The sequence below is a fragment of the Lithobates pipiens genome, unplaced genomic scaffold, assembly GCF_037356315.1.
Source record: "Lithobates pipiens isolate NorthernLeopardFrog02 unplaced genomic scaffold, aLitPip1_a1.2 Scaffold_16, whole genome shotgun sequence".
In the NCBI taxonomy this organism is placed as follows: Eukaryota; Metazoa; Chordata; class Amphibia; order Anura; family Ranidae; genus Lithobates; species Lithobates pipiens.
Genome location: NW_027507748.1, coordinates 423,682,497 through 423,697,982, shown reverse-complemented (window position 1 = coordinate 423,697,982; position 15,486 = coordinate 423,682,497). Strand labels below are relative to the sequence as shown.

Below are 15,486 nucleotides of genomic sequence, written 5' to 3'. Positions count from 1 at the left end.
GTTCATGGCTGCCAAAGCTGGTCATTTTTTCATTAATCTCTAAATTTGATGGAGGCATTATACCTGCCTCTGTGCAAGCACATAAACATGTAGCCTGCTATCTCCCCTTCTATATCTACTATATAGTCTGATTTGAAAGGTTTCTATTTCCAAGTGTAAATTTTTTTTTTTCCTAGAGAAATAGTCTTTCCCAAAAAGTGATCTAATTTTGAAATATTTTGTGTTACTCAAACTTCCTTTACAAACAAAAAAAAAACAAAAAACTAAAAATTGGATCACATTATGAAGAAATGTTAAAAATGTGGCAAGGCAAGCTTTTAACACAGTGAAGCTTATAAGAAAAGGCAAAAATTAGGCATTGTACTTACTTAGGATTAAAACAAAGGGTGACTGTGGTTTTCTGGAAAGGTAAGAGGACCCCTTGATTGGGGAAGCAGGAAAGTACAGCTGAAACATCAGTTTCACTTGTTCTTTTTCTATAATTCATATCTTGTAAAGCAACATCTGTACTCTTCCCAATATCAGTGCCCTGAAAAATATTAGAACAACATCCAAACATACCATTAATATTTTTATGTATAAATCTCATCACTAGATTAAAACATGGTAGAACATGATGCCTGCCTAGCTCCCACCCTTAGTACCACCTTTTCATCAGGGCTGCTGTAAAACCATAAAAATAAAATCACTTTGCAAGTTAGTTAAAGTGGGATATATTGTTATGTTAATTTTGTCTTAGCAGTACCCGCAAAAATGTACCTTTTGTTTTAAATTTCTTTGGAAGCAGCATGAGCTAGCTGGAGCAACATTAAAGGGCATTTTAAATGGTGTTGTTTGAGTTTAGCCTTCACACAGAGATGCAGGGCAAGTCAAAGCTTACTAAAAAGAGTTCATTTTTGGGGGACATTGTGCAGATCTGTTAAAATCTTTGTCCCACTAAGATTTTCTGTGGAAATCCACAAAGTTGCACAGATAGTCACAACGGTGACGATGAACGGTGGTGATAAAATGTGTGTCTTGTTTTGAAATGGCACTGAAACTTTCTTTAAACCGGGGGGGGGGGGGGGGTGGGGGTCGTGCAGTTTGCCATATTTGCCCTCGGTACAAAATTACCTTGTCCCGACACTGCTATAGGCTAAACAGAGTGGTGAGAGAGATAGAGCAAGGAACTCAAGTATTTGTGTCTGTAAATCTGCCTAATTTACTTTAATCTGAGGTCTATTTTATCTAGTGTAACCCAAATCACCAATTTCCTCCTAAGTGCATTTTGATGTAATGGGATCCACCTCTCAGATAAATCTCTCTTTTAGAAAGGTACAAAGGGGGCTTAAAAGGGCCTATTCTGAAAATACAAGATTACAAGCAACAAGGAGATTTTAAGCAGGAGGTGAGTTTGGTGCATTTTAGCTATAGTTGGATGAAAAGCCCACATGTTAGGTAAATAGTCCATATCACTATTTACTTTTCACCGAAAAAAAGTACAAAATCAGCCTGCAATGTTATTTTTGTCATTTAGGAAAAAATATTTCACTACAATGAGGGGAAAAATGTATTTGATCTCCTGCTTATTTTGGACATTTGCCCACTGACAAAGAAATAATCAGTCTATAATTTTAATGGTAGGTTTATTTTAACAGTGAGAGACCTAATAACAACAAAAATATATAGAAAAATGCAAGAAGTTATAAATTGATTTGCATTTTAATAAGTGAAATACATATTTGATCTCCTATCAATAGGCAAGATTTCTGTTTCCAGGTGTCTTCTATACAGGTAACAAGTTGAGCTTAAAGGGAGTGCTCCTAATCTCAGTTTGTTATCTGTATAAAAGACACCTGTCCATAGAAGCAATCAATCAGATTCCAATTTCTCCCCAATGGCCAAGATCAAAGGATGTCAGGAACAAGATTGTAGACCTACACAAGGCTGGAATGGGCTACAGGGCCATTTCTAAGCAGCTTGGTAAGAAGGTGACAACAGTTGGTGCAATTATTCGCAAATGGAAGAAACACAAAATAACTGTCAATCTCCTTCGGCCTGGGGCTATATGCAAGATCTCGCCTCATTGAATTTCAATGATCATGAGAGCGGTGAGGAATCAGCCTAGAACTACACAGGAGAATCTTGTCAATGATCTCAAGGCAGCTGGGACCATAGTCACCAAGAAAACAATTGGTAACGCACTACGCCGTGAAGGACTGAAATCCGTCAGTGCCCTGCTCAGGAAAGCACATGTACAGGCCTGTCTGAAGTTTGCTAATGAACATCTGAATGATTCAGAGGAGAACTGGGTGAAAGTGTTGTGGTCAGATGAGACCAAAATCAAGCTCTTTGGCATCAACTCATCTTGCCATGTTTGGAGGAGGAGGAATGCTGCCTATGACCCCAAGAACACCATCTCCACTGTCAAACATGGAGGTGGAAACATTATGTTTTGGGGGTGTTTTTCTACTAAGGGGACCATACAACTTCACTGCATCAAAGGGATGATAGATGGGGCCATATACCATCAAATCTTGGGTGAGAATCTCCTTCACTCAGCCAGGGCATAGAAAATGGGTCGGGAATGGGTATTCCAGCATGACAATGACTCAAAACACACAGCCAAGGCAATAAAGGGGCTCAAGAAGAAGTCTCCAGACCGTAATCCCATAGAAAATATGTGGAGGGAGCTGAAGGATCCAGTTGCCAAACATCAGCCTCAAAACCTTAATGAAAGGATCTGCAAAGAAGAGTGGGACAAAATCTCTCCTGAGATGTGTGCAAACCTGGTGGCCAACTACAAGAAATGTCTGACCTCTGTGATTGCCAACAAGGGTTTTGCCACCAAGTACTAAGTCATGGAGGTCAAATACTTATTTCACTCATTAAAATGCAAATCAATTTATAACTTTTATGAAATGCATTTTTCTGGAATGTTTTGCTGTTATTCTGTCTCTCACTGTTAAAATAAACCTACCATTAAAATTATAGACTGGTGATTTCTTTGTCAGTGGACAAACGTACAAAATCAGCAGGGGATCAAATACTTTTTTCCCCTCACTGTATGAATAATTTACTCCAGTAAAACTGTCTCTGTAATACTGAGTTATCACCAGCAGTCCCAGTCAAGCCTACTTCAGCTCTTTGCAAGTCCATGGTCTGAAATCCTGCCAAGGTAACTGTAGGGTCTTTCACTAACATCTTCACTTATAGCTTTGTTAATGTTTGGGAGCTTAAAGCAAAACCTTTATTAAATGCAAACATTTTTTTGCAGGTCACCTTTCTCTTTCTTTTGACTGGGGCATAAAGTTCACAGCTGCCATATAATAAATATGACATTATTCAACTATATATTGAAAAGGATGTATTTTGATATCATAGTAATCTTTATTCATAGAAGTATGTGACACACTTCTTTGTGAATTTAGGATTTACAAATGGAACCTAAATCTTGTGCACAGTAAGGCCTCCTTCACATGAGCAATTATCTGCATATAGTGATTTCCAGTGGCAGTAATTGGCTGATTCTTGCAGCTGGAATCACAGAGCGACCAGGGTCAGACATCTATCCCAAACCATGGGTAACTTGTGGATGTGCAGGCACATGCAAACAGCAATAGTTCCTCTTAGCTTGTCATTTTGTTGTGCTACAGCTGTCCGCATGCATGTGTGATCCCAGCTGCAAGAATCTTCTGATTCTTGATGCTGTATTTTACTGTAAGCAGATAGTGTGAAGAGAGCCTTACTGTGCACAAGATTTAGGTTCCATTTGTAAATCCTAAATTCACAAACAATTGAAGAACCCTTACATATACACACTGGAGTGACTGGTCTCAGATGATACATAAAACAGAAACAAATTCAACAGCATAAGTTGTACCTGTTCATGTGCAGTCCTCTCTCTTCTACAGCCACTTCATTTTACACAGCATTCCTTAGCACCTGAACGCAGGGGGCAGGGATCTGATGTCACGCACTGCACAGCACAGAGCTGGGAGCTGAGTGTAATCTGAGACTTGAGTGGAGGGAAGGACACACCCACTTTTTACAGCCTCATAAAGAAACATACATAGTTGAGGTTGTCAATAACCTGCTTCTGTGCTGGGGGAGGATGGGGGTCTGGGATTGCTTGGTCAGAAATAACACTAGGTGATTTGGATGAAGGCAAGTACAAATTATAGAAGGATATGATTTGTCCATTTTTAATTTCAGAGGTTTACAACCACTTTAAATGTTTTCTTCAAAGGAAAGGGGCTGTTGGCTGCAAAGAGTTTTTCCAACATGTTTGTGAAAGTCCAAATAATAAAAAAAAAAAAAAAAACACTTTATTGCACTACACATGACTTGGCGTGTTTGAGAATCCCTCTCTCTTTAGTTCTTTGATTTGAAGGAATAAAAAAACGAATTATGTGAACAGGGGCCGAACCCCTACTTACATTAGAACCTATATAAAAAAGCTTGTTGGGTCTTACTGTATTGGATTGTAATAACCTCAACTTCAGACAAAACTTTTTTGTTATTTGAACAGACTGGGGAAGGCATTGAACCCCTGGCAACTTTTTATGGTGGTCCGTATTCCCTGAGCCAGTATAGAACATAACCATCTCTCCAATGGGTACACCAGACTGCACTAAAACACATTAAGGTTGATTTACTAAAGGCAAGTAGACTGTTCACTTTGCAAGGAAAATGTTCTCTTAATGTAGTGACTGTTGTGAATTGTGTGTTGGTATTCCCTTTGCAAAGTAAATCCAATCAAGTGCTAGGAAAAAAAACTGTATTTTTTCTTGCATATGATTGGATGATGGAAGTCAACAGAGCTTTACCTTATTCACAAAACTAAGGGAAAATTCTACAAAAAAAATAAACAAGCCTATTTGCATTTAGTTAATCAACCCCATTGTTTATAGTAAAATAAGGAATGATTAGAACTCTAAAGTTGGTCTTTAAGCACACCCGCAATCTTTACCATTTGCACTTCAATGGTTGATTTCATTTGTTGTCTGCAACTGCTCTTATAAAAAAAAAAGCAATTGTTTAATATCCACTTTTTGCATTTCTCTGCCAAACTTGTGAGGCATGGCAGCAAAATATACTTTTTGTTGTGCTATGGATTGTCAGACATAGATTAATGACCCTGTTGTGTGTTGAGACTTCAGACAGATGAGTTATGATACAAGGCTCCTGTAGTGAGAGGGGAAACTTTTACCGCAACTTCACCGAATGTCCTGGGAGATGCTTTATATTGAAAGTTCACTTTATGGATAGAACTTAAGTAGAAAAAAAGGTTAAACATACCATTTCAACTCCAACTGCATTATCATCCAGGACAGACACCCAGCTTATTTCCCCAGGACTATTGTTGAATATGACTGTTTTCTGGATCTTTGATGTTCCGAAATAGACAGCTCCAAAGTGAACACACTTTAAAGATTTGCCAGACAGATCTAGTAACTCTAGAGATTGTCTGACAATATTCCCCTTAATTAGCAAAGACGTTTCTTCACGACCTTGAAGTTTAACCCTAGGATAAAACACACGTGCCTAGTAAGCTGGTTTATGCACACAACAATAGACATGTATCTTCATATCATTTTAGGTAATGTATCAAGCAGTAACATCAACCTAACCAGTATCATCTGATAAACATAATTGGACAAAGTGATGTTTTTTCCGTAGGGAAACTAATCTAAATTGCAGATATAAGACCACAGAACACACGCTGCTATACGCTGCTGAAGCTTGTACATTCATACATTGTAATTATATAGAACCATTACAATACTCAACTGAGTGACAAGTGGAAGTCTTCTTTATTGGCCACATGATAACAGAGAGAGACACTGCTGTTATCTGGGCTTGTTCAGAAATGAAAGCTGACTTAATTTACACACACACACACACACACACACACACACACACTATCTCACAAAAGTGAATACACCCCTCACATTTTTGTAAATATTTTATTATATCTAACAAATATAGGTAACAAAATAGTATTACTAAAAGAAAGAAGTGGAACAATGATTAAAATATGACACAGTGGTAAATATTGCTGAACTATAGAGGACTACATGCAGGGCCGCCATCAGGGGAGTACAGCCCATACACTTGTAATGGGCCCAAACATCTGGACAGGCCCGGCCAACTGGCAGGGATGTGAGAAGGCAGGGGCTGGTGCAGGGGAACTCTGTGAATGCTTCTGTATGAGTGTGAGTGTGAGTTGGTAGCTGCTGTTCTGAGTCATTTAGCTCAAACTGGGCTCTTTGCTGCCACTTCTGGCCATTTCCTGCATGTGCACCCCTCGTGTGAGCTGCCTGTACTCAGTGTAATGTATGCTGGACTGCAGCTCCTATCTGTGTCTCAGCCACATGTGGAAACCAGAGCTGAGACTAGGAGGACCATCTTACAAGTAAGGACTGTTGAGGGGATGGCTATGTGGATGGCTATGTGTGTGTGTGTACATGCCTTTGTGTGTGTTTGTGTGTACATGCCTGTGTGTGTGTGTGTGTGTGTGCGTGTGCGTGTGCGTGTGCGTGCACATGCCTGTGTGTGTATGTGTGTGTGTGTACATACCTGTATGTGTGTGTGTGTACATGCCTGTGTGTGTATGTGTGTGTGATATATACACATGTGAGGGAGACTGAGAGCATACAGGTGTGGTGGGGTGTGACGGGGCTGAGAGCGTACAGGTGTGAGGGGGGCTGAGAGCGTGCAGGTGTGAGGGGGGCTGAGAGTGTACAGATGTGAGGGGGGCTGAGAGTGTACAGATGTGAGGGGGGCTGAGAGGGTACAGATGTGAGGGGGGCTGAGAGCACACAGATGTGAGGGGGGCTGAGAGCACACAGATGTGAGGGGGCTGAGAGGGTACATATGTGAGGGGAGCTGAGAGGGTACAGATGGGAGGGGGGCTGAGAGCACACAGATGTGAGGGAGGTTGAGCGTGTACAGGTATGAGGGGAGCTGAGAGCATACAGGTGTGAGGGGGCTGAGGCACTGAAGGACTTGGTGGGATGGCTAGTGGGTGGATTCAGTGGGACAGCCAGTGGGCGGGCCCTGGAGAATGTTGGTGGTCAGGCCTAAAGCTGTGTAAGGGGCCCCACAATTTCTGATGGTTGCCCTGAATTCATGACGTCATTGGTGCTATACAGTCGTTTTTCTGAGTACAGAAAAATAAAGCTGATGAACAACAATATAAAGCAGTCATTAGCAATTACTATAAGCAAAGTGCAGTAACCAAAACAACCAGTCATTATCTATTAAAAAGGTAACCATACATCTGATATGTGCTATGCAGCCAGCCATATCTGTATGCAACAGTGGTCGTCAAATGCAGTCCTTACTTGCCTTTAACCAGCCCCTGGGTCACTATTCCTTCCACTGACACCAACAAGGAGGAACTATTCCTCCAAATGATGCCAGTGATGGGGTACTATTCCTGCCACTTAGACCAATGTTTGGACATTATTCCTCCCACTGATAATAACAATGGGGACTATTCCTCCCACTCGATGTGGCACTATTAACACCTCCCAATACCCTGCGCTTAGGAAATAATACTCATTGTGTAATTATATTAAAATTGCTGCCACCATACGGTGTGCAAAAAAATATATAAAAAAAAGAGAATATAACAATAAAGTGTTCTCTCTGGTAGCATAATTAAAAGTGTAAAACGTGCAAAAACACAACCAAAATCACTGTGTCCATTAGTGAAGTCTACAGAATACATATAAAGTTCATAAATGCATGCACAAATCAATCTGTGATATCTTCCTAGATTTGAACACTCAATATTCTTATTCCAATACTCGTGCACTATTACTTCTTCATCACAGTAAAAAAAAGAGTGACGGCATTCCCTTATGTCACCACAATCATGAGAAGCTATTGCCTCTCATTTTACTAAATGGCAAAAAAGCATTCATTAGATTTCTTTTTCATGCAATTCCACTCCTTTAATGGCATTCAGTCAACCGTTTATAAGCTCAATACATTGCTACACAGATGTCATTTTGAGACTCCTGAAGAGGTGTAGAGGTCCAGTCGGCACTCCTCCTGTCTCCTCTCCCCCAGGAAGAGCGATGACTGGACCTCTACTCCTCTTCATCGTCACCCTCCCTTCTATGACTGAGCCTGGGAAAGGTGCGACTTGTTCACTTTCCTCTGCCTGAGCCCAGAGGAGCAGTGTTGTGACTGGAGCACACGAGTCGGTTAATCTTACTTCAAAATGGCACCTGTGTGGCAATGTATGGAGCTTATGGGGAAGTGACTGAATGCCCTATAGAAGTGGAATTGCATGAGAAGAAAATCTTATGAATGCCTCTTTTTCCAGTCATTAAAATGAGATGCAATAGCTTCTGGTGAATATGGTGACATAAGGGAGGACTTTTTTCATCACGGTGGAGGAGTAATAATAGTGCACCATTACTGGACTAAGAATATTGAGTGTTCAAATCTATGAAGATATCACAGACTGATTTGTGTATGCATTTATGAATTGTATATGTATTCTATGAACTTCACCATTATAGGCACAGTGATTCTGGATGTGTCACTATTCCTCCCACCAATTCCAATGATGGTTCAGCGGGGACTGGCTGAATTTCAACCAACGTATGAGCGGGGATGTACAGAAGTCAATCTACCAATCAACTTCTGTACAGGCGCCCTTTAAGGCTGGATTCACACCTGTGCAGTTTTAGTGCTTTTTGCATATTTGCACTACAGTCCATTTAACATGGTTTCCTATGGAACAAATCTGCAAAATGCAAAAAGCACTAAAATGCATAGGTGTGAATTCAGCCTTAGATCTTCTCCGTTTGATCAGTGCTGCTGGCTATAGCCACACATTAGGGGTGGATGAACCGCTTTTTTCCGTTACCACTAGCTGTTCTGGAGGTCTCTGAATCATAGCGGACAGTATCACTTTTCTCCTTTTCAAATTATACAGTTTTTTAACATTTAATGTAATGTATTGGAATTCCAAATGATTTTTCTATATGAATAGAAAAATAGAAAATAGAAAAATGAATAGAAAAATATAAGTATTTCTGTAAAATAAGTGAATTTTTTTAATATACTACTTCTTTATTCCTTTTTTTTTTTTTTGGTTGCCTTAAAAATCCCACAATAGAGGTTAATAGAAAAATAGAAAATAGAAAAATGAATAGAAAAATATAAGTATTTTTGTAAAATAAGTGAATTTTTTTTTTTTTTTTTTGCCTCAAAAATCCCACAATAGAGTTTTTTTACACTTCTTCACATTAGAGGTGGATGGGGGAATCTAGTCAGTTTTTTTTTTTTTTTTGCAACTTGTTTGAATGCAAAAAAACAAACAAAAAAAAAACCGGTATCATCTATGGGCTGCGCCCCTTATGCAGCTGAGAACACAGTTTACATGATCACTTAAAAAAAAAGAAATACATTTATAATATTTTATATATCTATACACAAATATTTTGCATTACATTTCTATTTTAAACTAAATGTTTTTTTTTTACAAAGTGAGGGTTCACATATACTTTAAGAATCTCAGTATTGTATGTTTATAGGTTTTAAACAGAACTCTAAATGTATGAATTCAATTATTTAAAAATTCCTTCACTTACTTAGCTTTTTCTTCAATGACAACAGGAACATCCGCACAAAGTTCTAGCTTTATTAAATGTGTTGTTTTTGGCTCCACGGTACCACTGGTTGGGGTTATGATAAAAGGGAAGGTTCCATTGTATTTTAATTTGAAAGTACCTGTTAGGATATAACACCAATATGTATAATAATATAGAATATTTATAGGATAACAGATGCACTGTAGAAAGTGGACTGAGTGTATTGAGTAACATTCACCACATTAATGTACTGTAATATTAAAACAATCACAATAAACAATTGACCAAGAGTGAAAGTTACAAACATTTTGGAAAAGTCATCTCATAAGGACTAACTTACATACAACATAAAATTGTTCATAGCAAAGACCCTGCTACACATACATTCACTGAAAAGTCAAAAGCCACCAATAAAATGGTTGAGGTGATTCAGATTTGAGCACAAAGAAATATACTGCATATAACAACATGTGGTTACCTACAGTATTATCCCTACTAGACAGAGATAAATTATTTACATGTAGTTGAAATCCTTGCATCTCATATACACTTACAAGCCCAGATGTATGATGTTTGCACATCTAGAACTCCATTCCGTCCGTGACCACCCCCCTTCCATGCTCTTACCCTATCTTTTGATTCCAGATACCATCCTGAATACTCTTTAACATGTATATCATGGCAAAAATCCAAATCCCAAATATATGCCCTACGTTTTTCTCAAAGCCACCACAATCTTCTGTGTGCATTTCAAAATCATGGTAATCATACTCATCCAATAGTTTACCATAGGAAAAAATAAATACTCATGGTCTTCTTGCTTATTAACTTCCACTAGCTCCAGCTTGTGACTGCCTAAAGAAATGGTATCAGACTACTGATGTCATTGTAGTTAGACATGAAAGAATGATGAAAGGTCTTCTACAGTAGTGACTTAGTAGAGTGGAGGCCATTACTCTTCACCTAGCACAAGATTTAATTCACCCAGCATATTCGTGAACTGGTAAAAAGTGGTTCAATCAAGATCTGTTTACTACTTGCACATAGGGATGGGCCAAACATCCCCCCATTCGGTTTGCATTCAAAACATGCAAACAGGCAAAAACTTTGTTCGAACACACGAACACCGTTAAAGTCTATGGGACACAAACATGAAAAATCAAAAGTGCTAATTTTAAAGGCTTATATGCATAGTATTGTCATAAAAAGTGTTTGGGGACCCGGGTCCTGCCCCAGGGGACATGTATCAATGCAAAAAAAAACATTTTTTTCGGGAGCAGTGATTTTTATAATGCTTAAAGTGAAACAATAAAAGTGTAATATTCCTTTAAATTTTGTAACCGGGGGGGGGGGGGGGGGGGTGTCTATATTATGCCTGTAAAGTGGCACATTTTCCCGTGTTTAGAACAGTCCGAGGGCAAAATTTAATTTCGAAAGGAAAAAAAAGTCATTTAAAAGTACTATCGCTAGCGCCGGCTATAATGAAACTTGCAATGCACATAAAAGTTCATTGATAAAAAACGGCATGGAATTTCCCCATGGGGAAAACCCGAAACAAAATTTAAAAAAAATGTGTGTTGGTCCCCCTAAATTCCATACCAGGCCCTTATCCGAGCACGCAACCTGACAGGCCGCAGGAAAATAGGGGGAATGAGAGAGCACCCCCCCCCTCCTGAACCATACCAGGCCACATACTCTCAACATTGGGAGGGTGCTTTGGGGTAGTGCCCCCCCAAAGCACCTTGTCCCCATGTTGATGGGGAGAAGGGCCTCATCCCCACAACCCTTGCCCTGTGGTTGTGAGGGGTCTGCGAGCGGGGGGCTTATCGGAATCTGGAAGCCCCCTTTAACAAGGGGACCCCAAGATCCACCCCCCATGTGAATTGGTAATGGGGTACAAATGTACCCCTACCATTTCACACACAAAAATAAAAAAAATGTTAAAAAAGACAAGATGGTTTGACGATTCCTTTATTAATTTCTTCTTCTTTCCACGCTTCTCCTTCCATCTTCTTTCTTCTGCTCTTCCTTCTTCCTTCGGTGTTCTTCTTCTTCCTCCATCTTCTTCTTCCTCCGGTCTTCTCGTCTGGCATCTTCCTCGGGCTTCTTCTCCGCTTTGTCCTCCACACGATCCGCCTTAGTGGGAGTCTTCTGCTGTGTGACGCTTCTGTTGAGGTCACAGTTCTTATATAACGGAGGGTGGGGCCAGTCAGTGGTCCTGCCCCCTCTGACGCACGGGGACTTCCCTATGGCTTTCCCCATGTTGCCAGTGGGGGGGGGTGAATTATGTACTCGGTCTCCTGTAAATGCAGACAGTTATCATTTCTTAATAAAAAAAAAATAAAAAAATCTGAAGGATTTTGTTTTTTATAATCGATACTATATATATATATATATATATATATATAGTAATATTTGGGGGTTATTTTAACTTAAGAGTAGAGCTTACCAGTGAGCTGAGTCCACGCCAGATATGCTGTTTTAAGGGCTTGTAGGCCACTTTTATTAAAGAAAGAAAAGTAACAGAAGAGTTGCCCACACAGGGGTTTCAGATTTTCCACAGCAACAATGTAAGTAGAATCAAAAATACCAAGTCACCTGGCTCTCTTTAGCAGCACTGCTGCTCACACTTATGCTGCGGCCCTCTCGGCTCTATAACAGAGTTCCTGTACACTCCGTACCTCAGCACTCTTTACTAGCTTCCTTTTTCAGCCCACAAGCTTGGACCCTCTGTCTGCTCTGACAGAGCGACCTGTGCAGACATGCACACTTCTCCCTTGCTCGCCTGGACTCCTCGGGAGGGTGGAGCCCAGAACCATGGTCTTGGTTCTGTTATAAGCCCAGGACCCACCTGTGCAATCATCCAGCCAGACTTCTGGCTGTTCCCAAAACCCGGTCCCAGGATTGGAGATTCCGTCCCACCCATAACACTATGGAATCTCCAGGCTCCAGGTCCCAAACTGGATTCTTGAAAACAATGAGGAAACTGAAAAGCCAGTTTCCTCACAAACAAAGAACTTTCCTGGAGCCCCTCAACCAGGCATGTACTGGCCATTGGGACTACCGGGAGTTTCCCGGTGGGCCGATGGCTCAGTGGGCCACTCTGATGTAAGGGGGCTGGTAATGGGACCCTCTGATGTAAGAGGTGATGATGGGACACTCTGTTGTAAGGGGGCTGGTGATGGGACACTCTGATGTAAGGGGTGGTGATGGGACACTCTGATGTAAGGGGTGGTGATGGGACACTGATGTAAGGGGGCTGCTGATGGGAAACTCTGATGTAAGGGGTGGTGATGGGACACTCTGATGTAAGGGGTGGTGATGGGACACTGATGTAAGGGGGGCTGGTGATGGGACCCTCTGATGTAAGGGGGCTGGTGATGGGACACTCTGATGTAAGGGGGCTGGTGATGGGACACTCTGATGTAAGGGGGCTGGTGATGGGACACTCTGATGTAAGGGGGCTGGTGATGGGACACTCTGATGTAAGGGGGCTGGCTGGTGATGGGACACTGATGTAAGGGGGCTGGTGATGGGACACTCTGATGTAAGGTGGCCGGTCTGGATGAAGTCCAGGGCCAAATTTCTGTCCCAGTCCAGCCCTGCCCTCAACCTGCCTGGTTGAGAACCCTGCATTCTTCTGCTGGTGGGGTACCATACTACCACAATATATATATGCAGTTAAGAGTATAAAGTGTAGACCCCCCAGTTTATGTACTAGAAATCCCCTGGTGTTTAAAACAGAAATTCTTGATACTGTATAAGCGCAAATCATTAATCAGTTTCATTAAATGTCCAAATGTGAAATGCACTATAAATAACCCTGTGAACTGAGGGAAGATTGAAAGCTGAAATGCCATTGTGTTAAAGGTGTAACAGCTTTTGTAAGTAAGCTGACAGCATTATAATTTCCATGTCAATGAAGCAGTGATGCAAAAAATACACAGCTTCATGTTCAGAATTAACTCTGGAAAATGTACACTCCAATAGCATACTCCATATGGCATTGTTTATATGTAAAGCAGACAAAACATAACAACATTACTAACAATGTTCTCCAAAATAAGGAATTTAACAAAACAAAATAAAATTGCTGCAACAAGTGTTTTATGCATTAGATATCAGAACATTTTGCTTATTTTTATTTTTAATTTCATTTTTATTCTTTGTTGAAGCAGTAGACAAAAAGCATGGTGGGTGCAAAGTGTTCCCAGGCAGATATAGAGCAAGTATTTTTCTAAATCATTGATTAAGAAATGCAACATGTTGATAGTGTTGCATCTTATTACATCTCTGAGAATAAAGTATAAAACGACTATAAAAACAACACGATTGATGCAACAATTGCTTGTAGAGACTTGGATCACACATTGTTTTTTTGTAGCCCTCTTAAAATGAACGTAACATTTACTTTTCTACATTCAATTTTAGTTCAGCTGGCTGCACATGTACTGAAAGTCTTCCGGAACAACTTTCAGTATGTGTGTACTAGACTTAACCTTCCTGATATAATTCTAAAATATTACTTTTCCACACTAGAACAGACACATTCAAACATGCATGTTCCTGTGCGATCCCACGCTTTTACTGATTTCCACAGCCCATTCATTTCAATGGACTGTCAAACACACTAGAATGTGTAAAAAGTAGTAAATATCTAGCAGGCACTTCTTTTTAGATCGCGCCAAACCATTCTGGTGAATGAAAAGTGTTGCATTTGCAAATGTGTTTGGGACGCCTTTAACAATTAATGTAAAAAGGATTGAAGCAGTACAAACTTTCTCAAAAAATAAAGGACTTTGTGGGCACAATATGAGGCAGAAAGGATATATAAAAAAACATATGTCTTTATTAAAAAAATACATACAGGAAAAATAAACACTAGAATATGACAGACAACAACACCCTCAACTGGACAGGGTCAACAGATACCCCAATACCAAACAAGCAGGCATGGATTGTTTCAAAAAATGATTATGAAACAGTCAATTATGCAAAGATTATATGTGTATCAGAAAGAAAGGTCCATGAACTCCTCCAAGCTGGTTGGGCAACTTGTTTTGCATTAAATTGCTTCCGCAGGACAAAACTGGGTAGGTGCTGATAAAAAGAATTAAAATATACAACAAAACATGAATGAATATCAATATTATTAGAATTTAATGTATGACATATGTATTAGATAACTATATTTATGTATATATATATCTTGGAAGAACTCCTAACATAAAATTGGTTAGGAGTTCTTCCAAGAGATTATACACACATACATACACACACACACACACACATAAAAATAGTTATCTAATACATATGTTATACATTGAATTCTAATAATATTGATATTCATGTTTTGTTGCATATTTTAATATTTTAATTCTTTTATCAGCACCTACCCAATTTTGTCCTAAGGACGCAATTTAATGCAAAACGCATAACCAGCTTGGAGGAATCTTTCCATAATAGTCTGTTCTATAATAATTTTTTTAAACAATCCATACCTGCTTGTTTGGTATTGGGGTGTCTGTTGAACCTGTCCAGCTGAGGGTGTTGTTGTCTGTCATATTGTAGTGTTTATTTTTCCTATACAGTATGTATTTTTGTAATAAAGACAACTATAAATTATATATCCTTTCTGCCTCATGTTGTGCCCACAAAGTCCTTTATTTTTTGAGCAAGTTTGTACTGCTTCAATCCTTTTTTGTATAATTATGGATGTTAGCATGGTGGGGGTCCTCCCTTCATTAACAATTAGACCTCATGCACACTGGACATATTTGGATGTTTTTACAGATGCTGTAAGCTGGCTTCAGATGTTTTTTTCTACAGCCAATAAACTCCCCATCACGTTATCCTATGTGTCCATGCACACATGGGCTGCTATCAGCAG

The 15,486-nt window shown here is 39.7% G+C and overlaps 1 protein-coding gene across 2 annotated transcripts in view; it reads right to left on the bottom strand.

Annotated features, from left to right (window-relative positions):
• Positions 1–15,486, bottom strand: part of CFAP47 (cilia and flagella associated protein 47) — a 681,345-nt gene that overhangs the window by 610,287 nt on the left and 55,572 nt on the right. For both annotated transcript variants that reach the window (XM_077482554.1, XM_077482555.1), the window contains exons 5-7: positions 9,597–9,735; positions 5,281–5,506; positions 369–529 (exon numbers count right to left, since the gene is read on the bottom strand). In XM_077482554.1, coding sequence (XP_077338680.1) covers positions 369–529; positions 5,281–5,506; positions 9,597–9,735 — 526 coding nt within the window. The remainder of the gene's footprint in view (positions 1–368; positions 530–5,280; positions 5,507–9,596; positions 9,736–15,486) is intronic.